This window comes from Scleropages formosus, chromosome 7 (assembly GCF_900964775.1).
Source record: "Scleropages formosus chromosome 7, fSclFor1.1, whole genome shotgun sequence".
Taxonomy (NCBI): domain Eukaryota; kingdom Metazoa; phylum Chordata; class Actinopteri; order Osteoglossiformes; family Osteoglossidae; genus Scleropages; species Scleropages formosus.
Window position 1 is genome coordinate 7,274,969 of NC_041812.1, and position 23,721 is coordinate 7,298,689.

The 23,721-nt window shown below is 41.7% G+C and overlaps 1 protein-coding gene across 5 annotated transcripts in view; it reads left to right on the forward strand.

Annotated features, from left to right (window-relative positions):
* Window positions 1–23,721, forward strand: part of efr3a (EFR3 homolog A (S. cerevisiae)) — a 97,150-nt gene that overhangs the window by 43,553 nt on the left and 29,876 nt on the right. For 4 of the 5 annotated variants that reach the window (XM_018757793.2, XM_029253389.1, XM_029253390.1 and 1 more), the window contains 2 exons: window positions 5,779–5,916; window positions 19,653–19,731. In XM_018757793.2, coding sequence (XP_018613309.1) covers window positions 5,779–5,916; window positions 19,653–19,731 — 217 coding nt within the window. The remainder of the gene's footprint in view (window positions 1–5,778; window positions 5,917–19,652; window positions 19,732–23,721) is intronic. The other variant, XM_018757792.2, reaches the window with a different exon arrangement.

Below are 23,721 nucleotides of genomic sequence, written 5' to 3' on the forward strand. Positions count from 1 at the left end.
AAGCCAAATCTCAGACAGACTTGCTTTAATTCCAAATGGCCCTGGAGACAGATGAGTCCTTTAACTGGATCTCATTGATTCCAGTTCATCAGTCCCCCCCAGCTGAAGCATTTCACTTGTTTTGACACTTCAGAAAATATTTATTATACTGTTGTTTTTTTTTTTTTTTTTTTTTTTAAAACCAGTCCGTGTCACCTGTAAGCTCAAGTATAGATATGGTAGAAATCCATGGAATTTTGGACATTTCCAGAGGAAATTAAATTTTATCATATGTTCTGGGAAGATCTCTGCTTGTGCAAATCTGGTCCTTTTCAAGGGCAAATGTACCATCTCAGTGGTTACCTGTGGAATATTTAACTTTTGTGTAAATGCCTTTCTAAGCAGTCAACAGCCTTCTTCCAGACTGCAGTCCCTCCAGGGTTGTTGGGAGTTATCTTATTCCTTCCTCTCCCCTATTTCTGCCTAGACTTTCTATTTTTGCTCTGTAACTGACACAGTTTTAGAGCTTCTCCAGCTGTTCCCAAAGGTGACTGCAGTGTTTTGAAGTGAGGCAGCTCAACATCTCCCTCAGATCAGTTTAAACAAAGCCCACTGAAATGTGATGTGGATTTTTTTTTTTTTCTTTGGGTTCCCATACACTGCACTCATGGAGGTTTTTAATGGACATTGAGCAAGAGGGGGCCTATTGTCAACACCATATAAAACACTGATGTTTAACATGATAATGAGTACTTCTTTAGTTGCGCTTCTTCTTCCACCAACTAGTCAAAAAGGATTTCTCCAAAGAGGGTGTCCCATTGCCAGTGCTCGAGGGGTATTAGGGAATGGATCCCTGCATTCATGTGGGAGAACAGTGCTCAGTCTACATGTTGCTCTCCTCTTGATGCATGTTCTAGATTTATCCTTATTTGTTCTCTGCAGGTATTCACAATTGCATGTCTCAAATATATAGTTGGTAACATGCCCCAGGTGTTTTCAATACTGTACCTGTCCGTTCCAGTCTTTGTCTAGTGCAGCTCAACAACACACCTGCTTCCATTAAACAAAATCTTGGTCATTCTTTGTGTAGCCCTACTTCCTTTTAATACAGCCCTTGCCTGTCCCAGATTTGTCTACCTCCACCTCTCTACAGACCCTCCACCGTTCAGCAACCTCCTTGCCCATTGTTTATCCACCCCTGCCTCCTGATAGACTACCCCTCCCATCAACTCCAGTAAATCCTATTCTGTCTAGTTCTGTCTACTTACAGTCCCACATTCCTTAAGCATCGCTTTGGTCTATCCTTGCACTTTTCTAGTCCAACCCAACCTACAGACCCACCTTCCTTCAACATCATCTTAGATCACCCCTCTCCCTGAGCTCAGATATGGGTTTTGTCTGTAATGGCAGATTTCCTCTTTAGTGCAAAGAAATGTAATTCTGTGTGCAAGGCAGGGACTGAAGTTTTAATTTATTCATTCACTGCTAAGACATTCTCTAAGAAGATATTCAAATGATTCTTTAAAATGTGTTTTAAAAACGTTACAGACATTAATAATATTCATGACTAAAGCATTGTGTCGTATGGTAATTAGTTCATGAGTAGATTGATTAAATCTCCCCTTAATTTGATGGATATGGTTAATTTATAATGTCTCTCTTGTATGTGGTTTTTATCTTATTAAAGTAAGAAGAATAATGCACATTTTCTATATTTATATTTATTGTTAGTAACTTTTGGGTTCCCCCCCCCCCCCCCCCCCCCCCTTCCCCTAGCAGACTTTTATAAATTTTATTCTCTGTTCTTTTGTACAACTGTACATGTTTAGTTTTCTGTCAGGTCTTTAACCAGTACATTCTCTACTGCCCTCAATGCCTTAACCATAATTGGTCATAGTGGTGAAAGTGAAAAGCTTTATCTCCTTTTGTCAACATGCCTGTGTTTGTTTCATGTGCTAGATACAGAAGGGGATGCTGGCTGTGAGATCGATATGTATGCACTTTGAGAGCTTCCAGAAAGGGCATCTTAGCACAAAATAAGGAAGATCAGCTGCTCCTCATGACCTAAGAGGAGCTGAAAATGGTTAGAAAGAAAGAGATGTTAACTTCAGTGGGTGTGATTAATGTCGTGTGATTTTGAATCAAGTTCTGTTAAATTTCATGTTGCTTTTGTATTGTTCAAAAATGGTGTTTTTGGAACAATGGCAGAACCTATTATTTTCTTATTTTGGTAAAATAAGACAGATTGGTTATGTGACATTTTGTAACCAAATCCTACAGCTTAAGTATCCCACCAGAAATGTGAGTTAGGAAGGTGTGATCCAGCCCATTATCCCCCAACATGCTTATCCAGAACCGATGTTTGGAGTCACTATAATCAATGGAAAAAAGAGTAAATAATAAACACCAGCAAGAGACCTTGTCTGCGGTCAGAGCTGTTTGTAGAATGATAAAATGTTAATGTGTGTGTGTTCTGGAAAGACAGGTAGGCGGTATGTCCAATACCTTTGATTTGGTCTCGTCGTTCAGATCACGTAAAGATATCTGAGGGAAGAAACAGCTGTAATGGGCCGTTGAAGTGATTCACTCTTACCGGTCGATATCCAGCAATATCCATTCGTCTGCTGAGGTTTCGTACCTTCACACTGTCATCCCCGCTCTTGAAATCATTCGTTAAAGGCTGTAGTTGGATGCAGTTGCTGTTTTGCCGGATATCACACCTGGTATATTCTTGTGAAGCCCTGTACTTGCTACGGTTCTCCCTGACCGCCTCTGAGCTGGGGAATGGCTCCCTGAAATACTATGGTCAAGGACATTTGATTCTGTTAATTGCTTCTCGTGAAACTGCGTGACCTGAATAGGAGACGTGGAGGGTTTTTTTTTGTGCTTTCAAACTTGAGAGTGCCAGGTTTTAGCCCATAGTTAGTGTGCATGTCCTATGTCTCTTCTTGCGTACTGGTCTATATCAAGTATTTCTTACTTATGCAGATAACTCTTTTGTCAAAGGTAACTTAGAGTTAATACTGAATACTGAGTTTTGTACAAAAATTAACCCTTTTATACAGCTGGGTGTTTCACTGTGTCTATTCAGGGTAAGTTCCTTGATCACGGGTACTACATCTTATTTGGGGATTCAAACCTGGGACCGTCTGTTGCAGGATGGCAGCTCTGTCTATTGCAGTACGTGTCACTTTTAGACTTTTGTCTTTTTTGCTTCATTTAAGATATGGTAGGTTTCCATAATTAATAGAAGGAGAGTGTTTGCAAATGGAAGCTCCTTTTCTTAAATGCCAACCACGTTGACCAGAGACAGGGGTTTTGGCTGTCTGTGCTATTGCTTATTAGAATTGTATATGTGCGCATAATAGTTGTGCAATGAACTTCATGGTCAATGTAATAAATTAAAAGTACTTAACCTATTTTATATAACAGCTTCTGGTATAAAGTAATAAAATGCAGCAGTTATTGTAATGGTTAGAGCAGTCACCTTGCTCTTGTAGCACCAAGGTTTGAATCCTCAGCCCTGCTGTAGTACTGTTGATTATGGTACTCTCTCTGAATTGCTCCAGCAAGATTACCCAGCTGTATAAACTAGTAAATCATAAGTGCCTTACTATTAATAAAAAAATAAAAAAAAAAACTAATGGTAATTTGCTGTGGAGAAAAGCATAAACTTAAATAATAAATAACAAATTTTGATATTTGACATATATTTAAAGCAGCCAGTGTTTTAAAATGTAAATGTCTGTGTTGTTCTTTCCTTACACATGTGCTGGGATTTCTGAAGTACACACGTTCTGCTGATTGTCTGGGAATTTGGTTCTTCTGAAATGCTTCAGATTCCCAAAGGAGGCCTCGGTCTTATCTTTTATTCAGGTTTGTGTCATTAGAGTGGAAAAAATAAACTTTCCTGTATCTATAGTTTAATTGTGATTCAGTAAAACTGCAGTCAGCCACAGGGACAAATTCTCAGTTGCTCTTCTGTTTAATGATGTAAGGAAATGGCAAAAGCTGAGCCAAAACGGAGAGGAAAGGAAAAAAAAGGGGGGAAAAAAAACTTAACAAGGGTTCAGACTGAGAGAGCACTCTACAATTAATTTAAATTGTGGTACTATTTACAGTTTGGTCCAAGTCAATTAAAATAGTGGTGGGAATTAAAAAAAAATATTTAGCAATGACTGGTCTGGTGCCATAGCGATGTCTTTTGAAATTTACCCAGCCTTGTGTTTTTGCTGGTGTCAAATGCTCTCAGCTAGATTTTAACAATATCGTGAACAAAGCTCACTTATCTTTTACACGAATGCCCCCACCTAACATTTCTGAATGGTCTCCATTCAGGCATACGTCATGGTGCACGGGCCAGTTACAAAGAAAGCGGTGGTAATCAGTGCATGTACGACGCATGCAGTACAGGTCAGGGTAGAGGTCACAGCAAGCCGATGTCACCACTAGAGAACCGTTCTTGTGGTGTGAGGGCAGGTGGAGTGATTGGACAGCTCTGGTTTCACTCTTCACGGGTGACATCCTGGGACCTCGGCTTCATTCTTCCATTACCGGCTCTCCTTGCCATGGCGGCAGGCCCTCAGTAACCTCTGCCTTCCCTGGTCCGCAGCGAACGTGTTGAGTAATGTTGCATAAACGTGCAATTTTCAGATCATCTTGAACATTTCATCTCTGCGTAGATTACTCAGCTAGCATCCGTGTACACCGCTCCATTTATAACCAGATTTGTTTGCTGGAGGCAAAGGCAGAATGTCAGGTCAGTGTTTAAAAAAACAAATGCTTCAAGGGGGTGAAAAAAGAAACTTGTTTTTAGTATTAGCCAGAATCTGTGTGCTTGCGATCGGTCAGACTGTTATTACACTGCTGCGTGTATGCTGGGGTGGGGGGTGTATGAATGAATAAACAGAACAGGGAAACCTGGCACACGCCGAGTTATTTTTCACAGCAGACAATACGTCGACTTTTATTCTGGAACAGCGTGTGGGCAAACTCAGTAAAATTGAATTATGTCCTCGCAGGAATGGCTGCCCACGAACCATCTGCTGCAGGTTTAGGGAAAATTATTTGTCATATGATTGTCTTGGACTGAAATTCTAGGCTTTTTTTTCTTTAGAGAACAGCTGTGCACCCACCTGAACACCTTTTACTCCTGCACTTTGATTTGTGTGCATTTCATTGTATAGAGCAGCATGATATGTTCTGACATTGGATGCAGCAAAAATATTAGAACTCCAGTTGTAAAATGTAAGATAAATAATAACCTCCAGTGATGTAGTGGTAGACAGAGGTTTGTCAGGGGATTCTAGAGAAGGGGCTTCTGTTAGAATGGGTTACCTGTGTACTTCTATGGTAAATTCAAATTGGGAATTAACAGATTAAATTGAGGGTAAAATTATTTATCTTACACTTTGCATCCAAACTGACTTACAATTACTTGCTTGTTCATACAGCAGAGTAATCTTTACTGTATTGGTTCAGCGTAAGTACCTTGATCAAGGTTATTACAGCAGTAGTCAGGATTCAGACCCAAGTCTTTCCATTGGACGCTTTAACTGCTGTGCCAGCTACTGCCTGCAGCTGAGAAGTATGGAACATTTCCCCTGTATGCTGTTTAAATTATGGCGTTCTCCATTTTGTCGCACACTTTTCATCATTGTCTTTGATGTTCAAATGGGATGGTGTTGGGGTAAATGTGTTATCTCCCCTGCTGCATATCTGCTCCAGCCCTGACTGGAGGGGTGCTGGGTTAAGACTGAGCTCTTGAACTGATTTGATTCTCCCTCCCTCCCGTTCCAGCAGGGCGGGGCACCCCAGCTCGCCATCAGGTACAGAGCGTGACGAGAACCCTGCTGCACTGGCGGAGAGCTGCTTCAGGGAGCTACTGGGAAGAGCCGCCTACGGCAACATGAACAACGCTCTGCGCCCTGTGCTGGTGTGAGTGTGCCTTTCGCAAGTGTACATTTGTGCGCGGACTCGCACGCACACAAACACACAAACAAAAAAAATGTGTGCACAGTCAGACACCCACACACGTGCAGTGTGGTTACCATGTCCACCTGGATGGCTCTGAGTACATCCCATCAGATTGTACCTTGACTTCTGCACTGAAATGACAGTGTTCTGATGCCACGGAGCCTCGGCACACACGGTACTCGCTAAAGAACTGTACTTGAATGTGAATGTTAAATCATCTCTCTGATTTATGCCATTCAAATACAGTTTCTGAGCTCCAGTGTGCATATTTTATTCAGGTCCTTTTCTCCAGCAGAATGCTTCCCACCCAGACCATCCTTTTTCTAAACCCAGGCAGCATCCCTGCTGATTTGTCTCTGGCCTGTGGGGAGACCAGTTATCTGTAATGTTTCTAAAGCACCCCTGCCCACACCTTCACACTCGCAGCCCTCTGGGATGATGTGAAGTCACGCTGAGGCAGTACAGAAAGGCGAGCATCGCCATAAAGCCCAGTGGCTTCAAACGACGCCTTCTCAGAGCCCACGCACCAGGCTGCTCTGGTACCGTTTCACCATTCTTTATTATCCAGTCCCAGGTGGGGAGCAGCTGAATCTCTGGGTTAACGTTCTCATAACTGCCACATCCCCCAAAACCCTGCCGTTTTGGTTTAATAGAGTTGATCTTGTGTAGCTCTACTGCGATCCGCATATTCCTCATCTCAAGTGGGCTAATGCAAGAAGAGCCATTCGAATGATCGTTACCCAAATGGCCTTTGCAGTTATTTATTATTTATCAGTGGTCCTTGCTGTGAAGCACATCACTTCAGATTGCAAACTTTAAAGCATCAAGTGCAATATTTTTCTGAAACTTTCTGCAGCTGAGTTTTACATCTAATGTCTCTTTCTGTAATATCTATTTATAGCTTTCTGTAATATCTATAACATGATTCACAAATGCAATTTCAGACAGTATAACATAAAAATAAATGTTATTTTACTGAACATTGAAGAGCCCTCAGCCTGGCAGATGAAACATAAGATGGGTTTGATCCATCACACTTTTCCATGAAGATATTATGAAACGTAGGTTGTCTTTTGAGGCTAAATTCTGATGATCTTCTTTTGTGTGTGTGTGTGTGTGTGTGTGTGTGTGTGTGTGTGTGTGTGTGTGTGTGTGTGTGTGTGTGTGTGTGTGTGTGTGTGTGTGTGTGTGTGTGTGTGTGTGTGTGAGAGGCCCTTTTTCGGTATTGACTATGTTCCTGATATCCCTGATGGAGAGCACAGTAGTCAGTATCCTGCCTGAAGAAATGTCTCGAACTTGCACCCTAATTAGAAGCTTGTTTTTTCCAACACCGTAGGTGGCAGGTGGCCATCAGGCTGTCCACAGGGGGTCAAAATTTGAGAGCACGGTGCTCTACATGTCTATCAGATTGGGTGACAGTGTCTGGTTGTGGTATTAGGAAAGTTGACTCTAGTGGCATGGCCTTCGGTCATTACATATCTTTCTGGGGCAATTAATGATGCCCCCTTCCAGGATTTCTCAAGGATAAATTAATTTATGAAAAAGAATAATTGTCACTGAGTGATTGTATTTGAATTTCATTTCCTAAAGTACTGCAGTGGTCCAGTAAAATTGCCCTCCTTTTGAAATGTTTGGTTGATGTAGGTTGAAATGAAAGATATAATATATAAATATAAACCTTGTGTCCCTTAGTAGAGGAATATTATAAGGCGGTTGACTGAGAGCCTCTGTTATTGAGAGAGATCTTACGTGAAGTTGCGTCATTACTGTTACATGACTTGATGGATTCTGCATGTTGCACAAACTTTCCATGGAGATATGTGTTAGAGGCACGGCAAGGAAGAACATACGTGACAAACGTCAAGACGACCAACCGACGATGATGCGGCCAGAAGCACGGGGATGTCTGTCTGTCTGTCTGTTTATTTTAAATCATCCAGTCGGCCCTGAAACAGCCCCCGAGGTGGCGATTTGGCACAGATTTTTCTTTGCTGGGCCTTTTCCCTACAGCTCCGCTGTGAGTCCCTCGGGTTAGTCATCCTCAGTGAACTCCAGGCTAGAGATGCTCTATATATAACATGTTATACAATAAGACTGCTGAGCAGACATTTCACTCCAGGCACACCTTGCTGGATAATACTTACATTTTATGGATATTTAAAAATAGAATTTACCCACTATTTCACATCTGGTGAGCCGAGGCGAGATGTCCGCCCACAGGGGACATTATCATTATTATTATTATTCTTATTATTATTATTGTATAACCAAAGATGTGTGTCCGGCATGTAGTGAATTTTATAAATGCCACCAATGAGAGAGGTTACACGGTGCCTTACGCTTGAATCCAGCAATAAGTGAATTCTATGAAAGGTCCCTGATATTAAATATAGAGGTGATGTTTTGGTCTTTGGAAGAAGGTTGGATTCAAAGGTGTGTGCAGGAAGATAGTGTTTAATTTGTGAACCATGATTTATTTAGCCCCAGTTCTCAAACTTTGGAGGGCAGTGCAAGGGTGCTTTGCACAGGCACTGAGGGCCGATGGATAGTGGAGAATGGAAAGCTCTTCTTCCCTTAGCTGTGTTTCAGTTGTGTTTTTGTTTGTTCCTGTCTGTATTATGAACAGTATATGACACAATCATATTAATAATCCTGTTGATTCATTCCACAACTAAAGCATAAAGTCTGCAGTTTTATAGCAGCCTTGACACATCTGTATACAGTATAGAGAATATTGAACAGAAGTGTACAAAATACTGGGAAGCCCACTGATGCAGTGGGCCGCACTGGTGCCTTCTATCTCCTAGGCTGTAGGTTTGGAAGTGGGTTCGAATCTGCCTCAGTCGGGATGTAGTTAGCATGTTCTCTTTTTGTGGCTTTCCTCCTAACACTCTGGTTTTCTCTCAGTCCAGATACATGTTTCAGGTGAACTGGTGATGCTAAATTGCCCATAGTGTGTGTGAGGGGGAGATTAATGACTGTATGTGGGATTTCCCTGGGATGAGCTGTCAGAACTACCCTGCCCCATACCCTAAGCTTCCAGGATAGGCTCCAGACCACTGTGACCCTGCAGTGTACCCGCAGTTATTAATAATGAACTGAGAGATGTATACAAGGCACACATTCTGGTTATTTCCCATTGGAGGACATTGTTTTCCCAATTATGTTAGATATTGCCTCAGAATGTACCCATAAATTAGGTTGCCGTTGCACGTCACTTATTTAATATTGCTTCATTGCAGTGTGTGGCTCTGATTGCCTGCTTTTCATTCCGCAGTCAATGAGTCAGGTTAATTTCTGTCCCCCATTACTGGAGCCTTTCTGTGATAGTGGCTTCGACTGAGCCTTGAGCTTCTCCTATGGATCGATGCATTAAAGCGAGCTTTGCAGCCAATTAAAACAAGCTCGCTCATGTGCAGAGGACAATAGGCACAATGACAGCACCATCCAGACCTATCCTTTCACTGTGAACGCTGACGGAACTAGGCTTCTCGTTGCAGTTGGGAACCAATCTGTTCAAGACTTCAGGTCCATTCCAGAAGAATTTGGCTACTCTGACAGTCCATTTTTGGCCACCAGAGCTGTTTGTATTGTTGGCAGATGAATCAGTTTCCGGCGGATGGCTCAGGTAGTTGGCATGGCCACAACACATCCCAGTTCGGCCTGGCAAAATGGGCAGAAGAACGTGCCGAGCAAGTGTTCAGAAACACCCGACAGAGTGCCCGCCTTGGCTCTACGGAAATCCAGGGGATATGGACTGGATGAGCAATGTGGAGGCAAACTACATACAACCAAGCCATGCAGTGTATTATATAAAGCAAAAATAAAAGGCCTCCACAGTTAACTGAAAAAATTAAGAGCTCTAATACTATTGTGCTATGGATTTGTGTAACTCTGCTCAGTGTTGTGCTTCGCTGCATAAGTCTTTACAACACAGTAATAATACAACAGTTGCCTGACAATAGCAATGTCCAGGGTTCAAATCCCCATTCCTGCTGTATTTCCCTGTATTGCCTGCTCTGATGGTGTAAAAATAAATGTAAACGAGTGCGTACAGTGAACAAAAGTATAGTACACACACACACACATCTTCAGAACCGCTTGTCCCATACGGGGTCACGGGGGAACCAGAGCCTACCCGGCAACACAGGGCGTAAGGCCAGAGGGGGAGGGGACACACCCAGGACGGGACGCCAGTCCGTCGCAAAGCACCCCAAGCGGGACTTGAACCCCAGACCCACCGGAGAGCAGGACTGTGGTCCAACCCACTGCGCCACCGCGCCCCCTCTAGAAGTACAGTATAAATTGGTAAATCACTGACTTAACTGTATGTCATCTTGAAGAAATGTCAAGTAATTTTAAAAATAATACACTGTTTATGCTCATTCAGTAAAATATAGCAAGATGTATCCTTTAATTTTTATAGCTTTTGCCCGACTCTAAGAATCACTGCAACAATAGTTGTTCACCTCTGTGTTTGTTCTCGATTTGTCTTACATTCACTACGTCTTACATTTACTATGGGCACAAATTAAATCACGGAACTGCAGTTTCTCTCACCTGAACTTTCCCAAAAATTAGATTTTAGTGACATCTCTTCTGAACTTTCTGATTATGGCTTTTGTCCCTTGCTCCCCAACAGACCTGGCATTTCCTAAGTAAATGATGTTGCCGCTGTTGTCCGTGCAGTGAGGCCATTTGCGCAGCCAACTGACGCACACGGGCAGCAGCTAATTCGCCACCAGATTAATTGAAATGTGCATTTTAATTTGGTGTGGTCGTCATGTTTCCGTCACACTGCCTTTCCGGTATTGTGGCGTCTTAGTGGACATCTCTGTGGGAACATTTACAGACAGAGAAGATTGACGTAAATAATTGGCTAATTCTCCCATCCACAGCTGCTGAACATCCTGGTAAAATGTGAAGCATAAAACTAATGAGATTAATATTTGTATTTTTAGCTTCCTTTTTCTTGCTCCAAAAGAACAGTGTAACTGCTTGATGAGCTACATGGGTGTCCTGGTGCGAAGACAGGGTCACACTGGAATGGCACTCAAAAAAATGTAACTGGTCTGTCTTGCGGGTAGCACTGGAGCCTCACAGCTCCTAGACTGTACCCTTGGATGTGTGTTCGGATTTGGCACAGTATGTGTGGATTTTTCACTTACGTTTTCTGAAGACATGCATTTCAAGTAAATTGGTGACTCCAAATTGCACACAGAGTGTATGTGATTGTATTTGTGTGAGTGAATGAGTGTTATACTGCTCTGCTGTATAGATTGGTAAGTGATTGTATGTAGTTACCGTAATGTCCCTAACACTGTAAATTCTCTTGAACAAGGCGTCAGCTCCACACTAGTTAATAAATACTGGTGGCACTGGGTGTGTTATGTGGGTTTGAACTCACAGGTGGTGAACATGGGTCCAAACAATTCACCCAGAAGCACAACAGCTGAGATCCTCATTCAGCACGACGGACAGCTCTTGTGGTGTCTTGCCATGGTTTTGGGGGTGCAGGTGAGTCCCCAATGGCAGGCAGAGTGTCTCACCATTTTCCACCACCCTTGGACTCTCAGCCTCTCAATCCAACTGGTGTGGGGGAAGTCTGAGTAGAGCAGATGCCAGCCAAAGGTACAATTCATGTTTGAGAGGGTCATGAAGGAGCTGCATGGGTGGTATCTGCTTACTTGTCCAGCATCTTTCGCTACAAACAATAGAAACAGAACAAAATCCACCTTCTCCCATGACCACATCGGCGTTCATTTAGGACAGCCGGTCACCTCCAGGCTCATGCGCTGCACCTGTCCTACCCAGACATAATTGGCATGTTCCAGCAGGGGCTGCTTTCAACGGTCTCTAAAAATCCCTCCATCCAGCAGTGTGGTCGAGACCTGCCTTGAGTCACAGGTTATTGTTCTAACGCCTCACTGAGTGGCTGCTGCAGGTGCAATGTGACAAAGGATCACTGTTGTCGGGTGGCCAAAGCATGCCAGGTGTGTACAGGGGCACCTTTGTTCTGCCAATAGCCTCTGGGTCGCGCAAAATTCCCCATCCTCTGTGTTGGCAGGTTGAAACCCCTTGCTGGATTGTGGCGACATAATGGCGTTGTCAGTTAGATGGATGGCTGCAAAACGTTCTGAATAAATCACATGCCTTTCACGACAGGCAGCAATGCCTGAAGGTCGTGGGTTCTATTCCAAGCAGAGACACCATGGCTCGCACCCTGGTGCAGCCACTTAATCACAGTCTATGAAGTGAATGAGATTCAGGTTCATAAAAGAACGGTAAAGCGCTGCTGGCGGAACTCCTGTGTTGTCTAGTAATAAATGGGAAGCAGGTTTGCGTTCAGTGTGGACCGTCGAGAGTTTGATGCCCGAGCATCTGCGTAGCAGCGTGCCCTGAATGCAGCGCCGCTGAGAGAAAGGCTGAGGGGAAGTTTTGTTAATTCATAACTGCAAGGCAGTTCTGGGAATGGAAGCATGGGTGTCAGCAGTGAGCTGATTCAACACAGCGCGTGCATGCAAGCGCACACGTACACACACACACACACACCCACCTACCTTCTTCACATCCAGCTCCCAGTTGCATGATGAGCATGAAAAAATGTAATAGACATGTTCCGCCACCCACAGCGCATGCATGTGTATGCGCGCACACAATCACATCCTCTCTCTCGTTCCCTGGTGTTAGGATAGACATCATTATTAGCCAGCTTGGCTGTTCTTACGTTCTTCAAGGCGGTCTTAAAATAGCTGCAGCGGGGGGAGATGGGAGGGCATAGCCAGTTTGACGTCACTGGGGCGACGGTTGGCATCATTAGCACGCCACGAGCAACTTCTCTCGGCAGATTGAGACTTCTGCGATGGACTGGGGCTCAAAGAAAGGGAGACAATATGGAAAGACTGGCCCTTACAGCAGGAAGCTTTTCAGAGAGGGTTGGGTGTTGGTGAGAGGGTGGGGTATCCCAGCATGTATCTGCTGGGTTTGTAGCAGGTGTGTGTGTGGGTGTGCTGTTTCTTCAGTTGATTTTCTTTTTTCCTTCCTGTCCTGTATTTTGCTCCTCATAAAAAAAAAAAAAAATAAAAAAAAAATAAAACAATGGCGTGCTCTGGTGTGGGGAGATGGTGAGCTGATGGTGATGACTTTGAGCAGCTCTCAAGAGCCTGGCTTTCCACAAACCACCTCTGGTCCACAAGACAGCTTCCCAGCAGGAGTGTCACACTCCATCATTTCTTGTCACTCAATGGACCCCACACTAGAAGTCCAAAATTGAAGATCCTTGGTTTGCTCCAATGTGGTGGAATGGATGAATCAATTCCTGCTGTCCCTCCGAACTGCTGAATCCCTGTTTTCAAGAATGGACTCAAACGCGTCTCCTTCGGACTGCAGGACTTTTTCCTGCAGTCCTGGCTCTTGCATTGACTTCCATTACATTATGAGTCACAATCACCTCTATATTTTCTGTCAATTCTGTATGCAGCTACTCCTGTGATGGGTGCCTGCAAAAACAGATGTTTCACTAACTGTGCTTCAACAATTTTGTATCTATGCGTAAAGGTTTTTGTCAGCTGCGAAATGCTCTTTTGTTTACTCGTTCTACGTTGCTTGGGAACGAAGCGTCTGCAAAATGAATAAATATAAATTTTCCATATGCGCTGTATAGAGAACCCTTATTTCCAGAAACAACACCTTAAGTGATCTTTTTCCCCCTTTTTGAACTTAAAATGCATCATAAAAACTGCTGCAGTTGCCTCCAGGGAATGGTTGTTTATTGTTCTGTTTTCCCTTGGCCTGCAATGCTACCAACAGTCCAACACAATCTGTGCAGTATTGTGGAAATGCCGCCAGTGGTGAGTAATACACGCTTAGTAATTTTAACATTGAAAGTGATATTACAAACTGCGGTTAACAGTTTTGTTTACCCACATCAACAGCTCAGCAGTGTAATCACAACACACTGTAGAATATTTCAGCTTGCTGCATATTGGCAAAAGAGGAAATTCTCTGACGTTTGGTCTCGAGTTATGGGATACTTGGGAGGGGTGTCACTGACACATTTGGATTGGCTACTTAAAAATGTAAGCTGTTTCTGTGAGGGAGAGAGGGAGAGAGAGCACAGGCCACTTGCCACCTTGTATCAAAGTGAGCAGGGTTGATGATAAATGGCTAGAAATTGTGTAGTTTGTCACCAGGCAAAGAATGGCCTCATGGGCGTGGGGGGTAAACTGAAGTGATTGCTGTCGTTAAATCTGCGCTGTTATGGACGCTTACAGGTGGCCGTCTGGCCCAGATTGCTTGGCTTCTCTAGCCAAGAGCCACCCTCAGTACACCCGTCTTAGCCTTGTCTGATTAGTGCCTCAAGTCTGAATTAACCTCCCGTCTACTGAGCACTGTGGGCAATAAGCCGTCGTGTGCACTTTGTCTTCACAGCGTGTTCCTGTGGGTGAGGAAATACAGTGGCAAGAAAAAGTATGTGAACCCTTTGGAATTACTTGGTTTTCTGCATTTATAGGTCATAAAATGTCATCTCATCTTCATCAAAGTCACAATTATAATCTTTCATGGCTTTATTGAACACATCCCATTAAGTATTCACAGTGCTGTGGATTTAGTAGCTGTATAATCCTCCTGGCAGCAATAATCTCAACCAAGCGTTTCCAGTAGCTGCGGATTAGACCTGCACAACGTTCAGGAGGAATTCTGGACCACTCTTTCCTTACAGAACTGCTTCAGCTCAGTCATATTCTTAGGATGTCTGGTGTGTCTTCTGCTGGCACACAGCCACCGTGATATTATTCTGTAGGATATGTTGATAAGCTTGGGAATTCATTTTTTCCTCAATGATGGTAAATGGTCCAGGCCCCAAAGCAGCAAAACAGCCCCAAATCATGATGCTTCCTTCGCCATACTTAACTGTTGGGATAATGTTTTTATTTGGTATACGGTGCCCTTCTTACGCCATATATAGTGCTGCGTGTTCTTCCCAAACAACTCGGCCTTAGTTTCATCAGTCCACAAAACATTTTCCTAGTAGGATTGTGGAGTGTCAAGGCGGTCTTTGGCAAACATCAGGCACGCAGCAATGGTTTTTTTTTTTTTTTTGGAATGCAGCAGCTTTCTTCATGGTGTCCTGCCATGGACACCATGCCTGTTCAGTGTTTTGTGTGTAGTAGACTCATGAAAAGAGATATTAATCAGTTCCAATGATTTCTCATTGAAAATTGTGCAGTGTGCCCTTTGAGTCATCTTGGCTGGACGGCCACTTCTAGAGAGTGTCGCCTCAATACTAAAACATCTCCATGTATAGACAGTTTGTCTAATAGTGGACAGATGAATATTTAAACTCTTTAGGATAACTTCGTAACCCTTTCCATCTTTATCCAATGCAGCAATTCTTGATCGCAGGTCTTCTGAGAGCTCTTTTGCAAGGTATGGTTCACATCAACACCTGCTTTTTGTAAACAGCAAGCTCAAGTTTGAGTGCTTTTTATAAGTAGCTCTAAACCACACCTCCAATCTCGTTTCATTAATTGGACACCAAGTTTGCCTATTTCTAGCTCTAATTAGCTTTTGTTGAGGTCATTAGCCTAGTGTTTCACATGCTTTTTTCAACCTATACTGTGATTATTTGAATGATATCTTCACTATTTACAAGAACAATACAATAATGTGTGTTATTTGTTAAAACAGGTTGTGTTTGTTGATTACTGTAACTTAGATGATCACACCAGATTTTAAGACAAATTTATACATGAATGCAGTAGAAGGATTCACATACTTTTTCTTGGCACTGTATAGTCCTGTTAGAAAAGGAGTGGTGTCTCATTACATCCATCATTGCTGGTAAATGGTGGTAAGGTGGCACGGCAGGTGGCACTGGTGTCTCTCAGCTCCTAGGCTCTGGGTTTGGATCCAATTCAGTCTGTGTGGAGTTTGCATGTTCTTTCGTGTTTCGTGTGGGTTTCCTCCCACAGTCCAAAGGTTAATGGAATCACTGGAGCTTGTCTTTCCTGGCATCTGGTCAAAGTGTGAGATCAACCCTGGAGAACCAAGCTCTTTGCCTTCATGATTGAGCAGTTCCTCCGTGATACACTCTGTGTCCAACCATCTTCAAAATGGCGAGAACCCCAGCCAGACCCTCGTTCATGTCTGATGGCCAAGTGTGTGTTTTGCATTTGAGTGATTGCAGTCTATGGGTTTGATGGAATAGGTCCTTTCATCCTGCAAAATCGGACACCGGTGGTGGATTAAGATAAAAGTCCCACCCCCCACCTCCGCTTCCCTATTTCCCCCTTTGCTGTAATTAGAGTAAAGGTTTTGCTCTGAAGTGCTAATGCTGGTATTGACAAACCTGTGGTGCTCAGGCAGGGGCTGATTAGAAAGGGAGGCGAAATTGAAGGCCTATGGTTTGGTACATATAAAATGGTGTGTGAGCTTGAGATTACACCACTATGTTTGTGCACATTCAATGTCTTGCACACGTCACGGTTAACAAGCTCTTTTCATTCTGATTGATCAGCTTCTATATGAGCTGTCCCTTCTGGGTGGCTTGCTGCTGATAGCAGTAATACACCGGTCGACATCCACACCCAGGCGAGGCTCAGGTAGCTCTTTGCAGGCCTTGTTGAGAGCAATACAAAAGTGCTAAGTAACTTTTTTTTTTTTTTTTTTTTTTTTTTTTTTTTTTTGTCCTATGGGTGTCATTTCACACCACAAATCACATTATTTCCTAATTCACATTAAAAATAGTGATATATTAGAATTTCTGCACTTCAAAAAAAGAAAATCAGACCTTGGTTCAAAAACGGTAAAAGAAGAAAAAACTTTTCACCACAATTTGCTGTGTTTTTTGTGAATGGGAGTTCTTATGTTCATAATTAATTATATGACCTGATTACAATTTACACTGCAGCAAGAGTGCTGTACATCTCCACCTCTGGCAATGTGGTAGTGACATTCAAAAGATAGTCTGTAGGTTCTCTGTTTTGGCCTTGATGTGGTGGAATGAGTTCCCTCTGTTACTCAGAACTGCTGCATCCCTTCAAGCATTCAAAAAGCTTCTTAAAACTTATTTCTTCCATACCCATTTTTCTTCTAATCTCCTGCCAGCTACATAAATTTGCCAACACCATCTGCTGCGATTATTTATGTATTCTGTTTTTTAATGTCACTTCTATAGGCAACAGCTTGAGTGATGTGAATCAGCGGTAAGGTGGTATCAAACAGGCTGTGCTTTGATAATCTTGTCTGTAACTAGAGCTCTTCATCTTTCCTTGGACTTTTGTGTACTGCATTGCATGTTCCTTTGGAAAAACGCATCCTCCAAATGCAAATACCATGTAAATCCTTACATCTGCTCACCCTTTACCCTGTTCTTTCTCATACTAGGCAGTGGACATTACAGTGGGTTTGCTTCTAACCAAAAGATTAACAGTTATAGGCTCTCATTAGTGTATCTTTCAGCCAAGGAATTATGGCTTACAAAAGAGTTTTTTTGGGTATGTTTGCAGGTAAAATGAAAATACATAAAACTATTAAATATTCTAGATGCTCTTCCCAAGAATAAAGTCAGTGCCACTATTGCACTGATTCAACTGAACTATGACACCACTAATTATTTATTCCCTCGGGATCTCATTAACCTTTCGTTCTCCCTAAGTGTAGAGAGTCTTTGTACTCAGAGTTGGTTTCAGAATAAACTTGCAGAAAACTTTTTTCTCCATCCCACATGAAAAAAAGAGTCAAACATCACATTGTGATATATGACTTTCCAACCTGAATCTTATTTCTCTCAGTCCCAGTCGAGTCAGTAGCCTTAGGCTGCACTGAGCCCTCTTTGCTTTGTAATATATACAGCTGACTTTTCAGGCTCATAAACAAAATTTTGGAGCTGCCACAGTAAATGAAAGTCCCACAGTGATTCCTTTCAAAAGTATATTGACACACCATATATTACACTGAAGATTATACACATTTAAGGGGGTTGGATACCAGAAAAAAAATGTTTTTCAAAAAATAGTCAGAGCTGCCTTGGTCTGGTATCCCACCCAGGGTGTACCCTGCCTCACTGCTTATAGTTCTGAGACAGGTTATGGAGTACCGCAACCTTGCTTTTGAGTTATTGATAATGGGGATGGATTTTAAAAAAGTACATTAATGTATAAAGCATAAAAGAAATGAAATACTGCCTGTGGGTGTTTTGTATGTGTCAAACTTGGCTATAATGTCCAGCCTGCCTGAACAGCATCTTCTTCCCAGCACTAGATAACCAGGAGTTTTGGGGATTGATTCAGTCTTGTCTCAGATGCGTATACCATAGATAATGAGAAGATTGGCCGACTGCATTTTCCATTAAAAGACCTCAATGGCCCCTTATCTGTAGTGCAGCTCCGGGCGTCTGTCACAGTGGTGCGTGGGTGGGATGGGGGGGGGGAGGGTGAGTCTCAACATCAGCTACAGGCAGGGTTTATCACAGTGAAAAAAGCATCATGTGAAATTTAAGGGTGAGATCAATAATTGATTACACAGGTAATTGTGATTTTTATCTTTTGGAATGCATTGTACTTGGACAAAAATCAAAATACAAAACCTTGTGACTTTCTTATGTAGTAGGCTTGGACTTTTTTTTCCTTTATTTAGATGGATTTTATGGATTTAATTAAATTAATTTCTGTACTTTGTATTACATTCTTTGTACAGAAGTCTGTCTTGAATGAGTTGGAAGGGTGTAACAAGGGAACATTGTAGTTATACGGTACATTTCCTCTGTGGTTCATGCCTGGAAAAGGTATGTATATCATCAATCAATCCTTCCCTATTCTGCAGTCTGGTTCATTGATGCTGTTATTTAGTAACAAAGGTGAACTTTATTTCAAAGACCATGAGTCAGACTGAGCTGACAGATTATTTTTGCCTATAATAAAGGTGACATGAAATCTGAACCCAAAAAAAGCTGAGTGGAAAACAGCGTTATGTTTTGACTGCAGGCATTTTTAAAAAATATTTTCTGGTTTCCCAGATGAAATGCTGCTGATAGACATTCCTCTTCTGGGTTGTGAAAGTTGAGGTTTTGTGCCTCATGGTTCCGAATATGATTAACAATGTGGTGTGTGCTAAAAGCTTCACTCTGGCTAACGTGTTCAGTTTTACCCTGCCCAGTGGTGTGAAAAGTGCCCAACATTCTAAAGCTCAATGTTTATGGATTTGGCTGCATTCCATTTTGGGCTGCCTGGATTGACAGGGGCTGTGGCGATTGAAATGTAGAAGATGCATTTTACTGCTGAATAAATGACCATGTAAATCAGTGATCGAATACTGTATGAGTCTTTGGCATTGCTACCACACTTTGATAATGAAAGCATTACATTAATTTGAACTGCTGGCAGGTGAAACCACTGAATATGCTCCAAATATATTTTTCTCTGTTCTTTGCCTTATCTGGTCTGCTTTAGTGTCTTGTTCCATAATTCAAAATTTGATTTTCCTTGCCTTCTACCATATTATACTTGCAAATTCATATTGATTGTATTTTCTTTTAATAAACTTGAACTTCACTGTAAGGACTCTGATATTATAATTGCAGAAAGCACTGTATTTACTGCTAAGTATCAGATCCACTTTAATTTTTTCTGAATGTCTTTGCCGTGTCCAAAGCACTTAGTTATTGAATTTTTTTTATTGCTTTTTCCACATTTCAGGCACTTGGACAACCATGGCTTGTGGGACCCTAATGAGTTCGCAGTGTCTTGCTTCAGGATCATTATGTATTCCATTCAGGTATGGTTGTGCGGGGACTACCATTGTTCCCATGTTGATGTCGCTTGTGAGTGAATAAAGTTTTTGTTGCACCAAATGTTTGCACAGTTGTCTAAAATATTCTCTAGCCCCTTACTATTTGTCATCTGAGTGTAACAAAGTACTCATTACTCCTACCTTTTAAAGTCATTTGCTTAGTGATTGCACTATTTTGTGTCTGGCTGAAGTATAACCACTAGCGATGCAGCTCTGCATGAGAAAAGTATTGGCTCTAGAATGTAACCTTTTAGGACCTCTTGCTTCATCATTGCAGAAACTGCTGTAGAGTTTGAGCATGTACAATAGTGACATTGATATGAACAGGTCTATAAAAAGTTGATGTGAATAATTTGTATGACTTGTAAATCTTTTTAAAGTATTTTCGTATGTCCTACTTACATCATATACTTCTGTTTCTGTCACACTTTTACCCAGTCACATACATCTGAACTGTGAGAAAGCTGATTTCTTATTGAAGGCATATAAATGTCAGGATAGCTTGTGATGCTTTGTTGGATTTCTGCACAATGGTTTAAAGATCTTTGCTGCTTCAATCAGAAAAGATGGTCAAAGGCTGTTCACCTCACCATCAAGACCCAATCTCTCTTTCCAGCATTTTGACTTGGAGTGGATACCATTAATTTATGCATTGTGTGTGTCCTTGTGTTTGTTCTGGTCGTACTCATTTAACGGGAACCCCTAAGGGAGTCCATGCTCAACATAGAGTACCGTGAAGACTTCATCCCTGCCGTTCACCCTGATATCCTTGTCAAAACTATCACAAGTACACACGTGGGAGTGTCAGCCCTGTCCTTTCCCCAATAGTCTGGAAATCCAAATCTGAAACTAAGCAGATTACGTATCCCAGTAGGTGTATAACTTCTGTGTTATTTCACATTGTATTTTACAACAGATGGTGTAGTGGTTAGAGCAATTGAAAGCCCCAGGTTTGAAACCGACCTCCTGTTGTAGCACCCTTTACCCTGAATCCCCACGGTAAAGACAAATCAATAAATTACCCAACTGTATAAATGGGTAAATAATTGTAAGTAACTTAGTATGCAAGTGTCACACTGGAGAAAACGGTTCACTGAATGGATAAATAAAAACATCACTTGAAGAGAGGACTAGATTGCCTGAAAAAAGAAACTGAAAAGATGAAGAGCACAGAAGTGTGCAGTTAATGATACGAAATTCAGAATGAGTAAAAAAGCAATATTGCAATCTTCCTGAGACCACACTTACCTTCTGTGACAAGGAAATAGAAGTGCGTTTACCAGCACCACTTGTGGGTGTTGTTTGTCTAACGGATGCCAGAATGAACAACAGATAACTCGTACTCCAGCCAAATGAATTTATTTATGTTAATACAGCAAGCACTTCCTAATTAGCCTTTTGTATCACCACTGTGTTCGTACGTTATGCCAATAAGCAAGACATTTGGAACGGTACTCTTACTGAGGTCACATCGGTAAGTAAACATCCTTATGAATGTTCCTCTCTTCAAAATTAGAAGCTGTTAGTTTTTTCCTCTCCACTGTTTCTGCACACGTAAGTGCCCGATGAAAGGAACCATAAAGAAGGGAAATAAATTTATCAGTGAATAGATTAGATATATTGCAGGATCTCGTGGTTATATTTACTGTTGTGTCCTTCATAACAAATTACCACAGCACTCTTTAAACTTGACAAAAATGGAGGACCACAAAATGTAAATGTAATGAAAATAAACGGCTGAAGGAGAACACTAGACCGAGAGGGGAAAAAAATAGAGCAGATAAACCTTTCAGTTAACGGGAACTTCATTTCCTTGCATAATGTAGAGGGTTACGTCAGTGGTGCACTGAAGGATGGTATCATCAGTGTCCTTATGCATCTGTGCAAGGAGGTTCTGCTTGTATGGTCTGACCCAGCTGTACTGGTGTGGCTTACTTTGTATCATTTACAGAACAAGAGACACACAAGTTTTATAAGATTTTCCATTTCAGTGTTTACATTTTTAAATAATTAATGCTCATGGCAGTACCTCTCTGATAAAATGAAGATGTAATTTTCAGTATTGTGTCAATACTGTGAATTAGACCAGCTAGCCAGCACTGACACTGGATCAGTTTTAGCTCTCCTGTCACAAGTTGCCACTTTATTTCCAGTTGGAAAAATGGTTGAAGATAAGAAGGGGAAGATGAGATTTATAACTCGTTTGTCAGTTTCATACAAGCAGAAGACAAATTTCCAATATGCAGTAAATGACACCGTGAGAAACAAATTACCTTTCAAGACAGCTGACAATTGCTTTCACAGTTGATTTAGTGGCTACTTTTTGCGTTGTCTTTAGACTTGGGAATTATTTCCCTTACACTCTAGGTGAAGGTGGCAGAACCTGGACTGGTTAAGAGAAGTGACATGGTGTTGATCAAGAAACAAATACAGGGAATATTAAGAAGTGCATCAAACTGGCTAGACCTTTTGGGAGCCAGTAACTTTCCATATAAGACCACTTAAGTATCTGCATGCTGGGGGTATGAAATGGTGTAGTGGTTAGAACTCTGAAGGTCCCAAATTTTAATCTTTGTTGTTGGACTCTTGATCAAGTGATTTACCGTGATTTTTCCCGTAAAGATTGTTTTCTCAAATTCCTGTGTTCCACAACGAATGTAATCTGTCTTTACCCTCCGAGTCAGTAGGTGGCAGTAAAAACCCAAACCCAAATAGAATGGCCAGTCCAGCTCACTTCCACAGCTTGTGTCTGATGTTCCCACGTGTTGATGAATAATAACAAGATGAGGAACATATGTATGGGATGAATTGGTCACCAATAGAGATTCTGTAGGAACGTTTGGAGACAAGGTATTTTTGAGCTTGTGTACAGTTGCTACGTATACAGAGCTTACACTGTCAGTCACCTTGGGCCAAGGACTCATCAAAAGGAATAGTAATTATGTTAATGTCTGACTTGTGCAGTCTGTGCTCTGATTAGACTCAGTTTAAGATCTCCACTGTCTGTCCCTGCAGCACTGGATTAACATACATGTGGGTGATAACATTTACATTTATTAAGCTGGCATTTTTCTCCAGAGTAACTTATAATACTAAGCTGCTTGCTGTGATTTACCTATTTATATTATATAGGACTACAGCAGGAATGAGATTTGAACCCGAATCCTGAATGCAAGGAAGCAGCTCTAGCTACTGCGCCACTTGCTGCTCTATAATTAAAAACCAGCATCTTAGCCGTGGAGTTTTATCTTTCACTTTACAGAACAAAAGCTGAATTTTTCCTCCATTCAGCCTGCCACTGTACACAATTTCTGTGGGAAATGGCCAGAAAACACTAGGATAATGTAGAACATAATAGAAGTCGCTGTCAAGCCAGTAAGTTACAATTTATTGTACCGAAGCGTCGTTATTACTGCCACAAGTTAAAATTTACATATTTTTCGCAATCTTTTAGCACAATTAAGTAGCAATTATCCAATCACTCCCTGGCTGTTAATTAAGGTTAATGTGAAGAAAATGAAACCACCTTTGTTCAGGAAAAATAGTCAGTTTTTTTTTTTTTTTTTTTTTTTTTTTTTTTTTTTTTTTTTTTTTTGAAGCAAACTCGGCAGAAGTGTCAGTTATGAAACAGGAAGACCTCAAAAGAATCAGTGACTCTTGATATTCTAATCCAAGTTAAATTATTTAATCGGCATCTGCCTTTGCGGATTGGGGAATTTGGAAATGCAAATTGATACACTTGGATGCCCACAATTTTAAAATGACTTGCAAAACGGGACACATCAAAGCTCAGGAATAAATTCAGAATTCAGTATAATCTCCATTTTACATTTTAAGCTTTTTTTTAAGGAAATGTAGATTTCAAAATGTAATTGCCTTTCTTACTATTTTCACATTTACGTTCGTGACCTGTGTGTCACTTTGCAGGATCGTCCTCTGCTGACTGCATTTTGAAAAGCAGTGTGGTCACTTGCT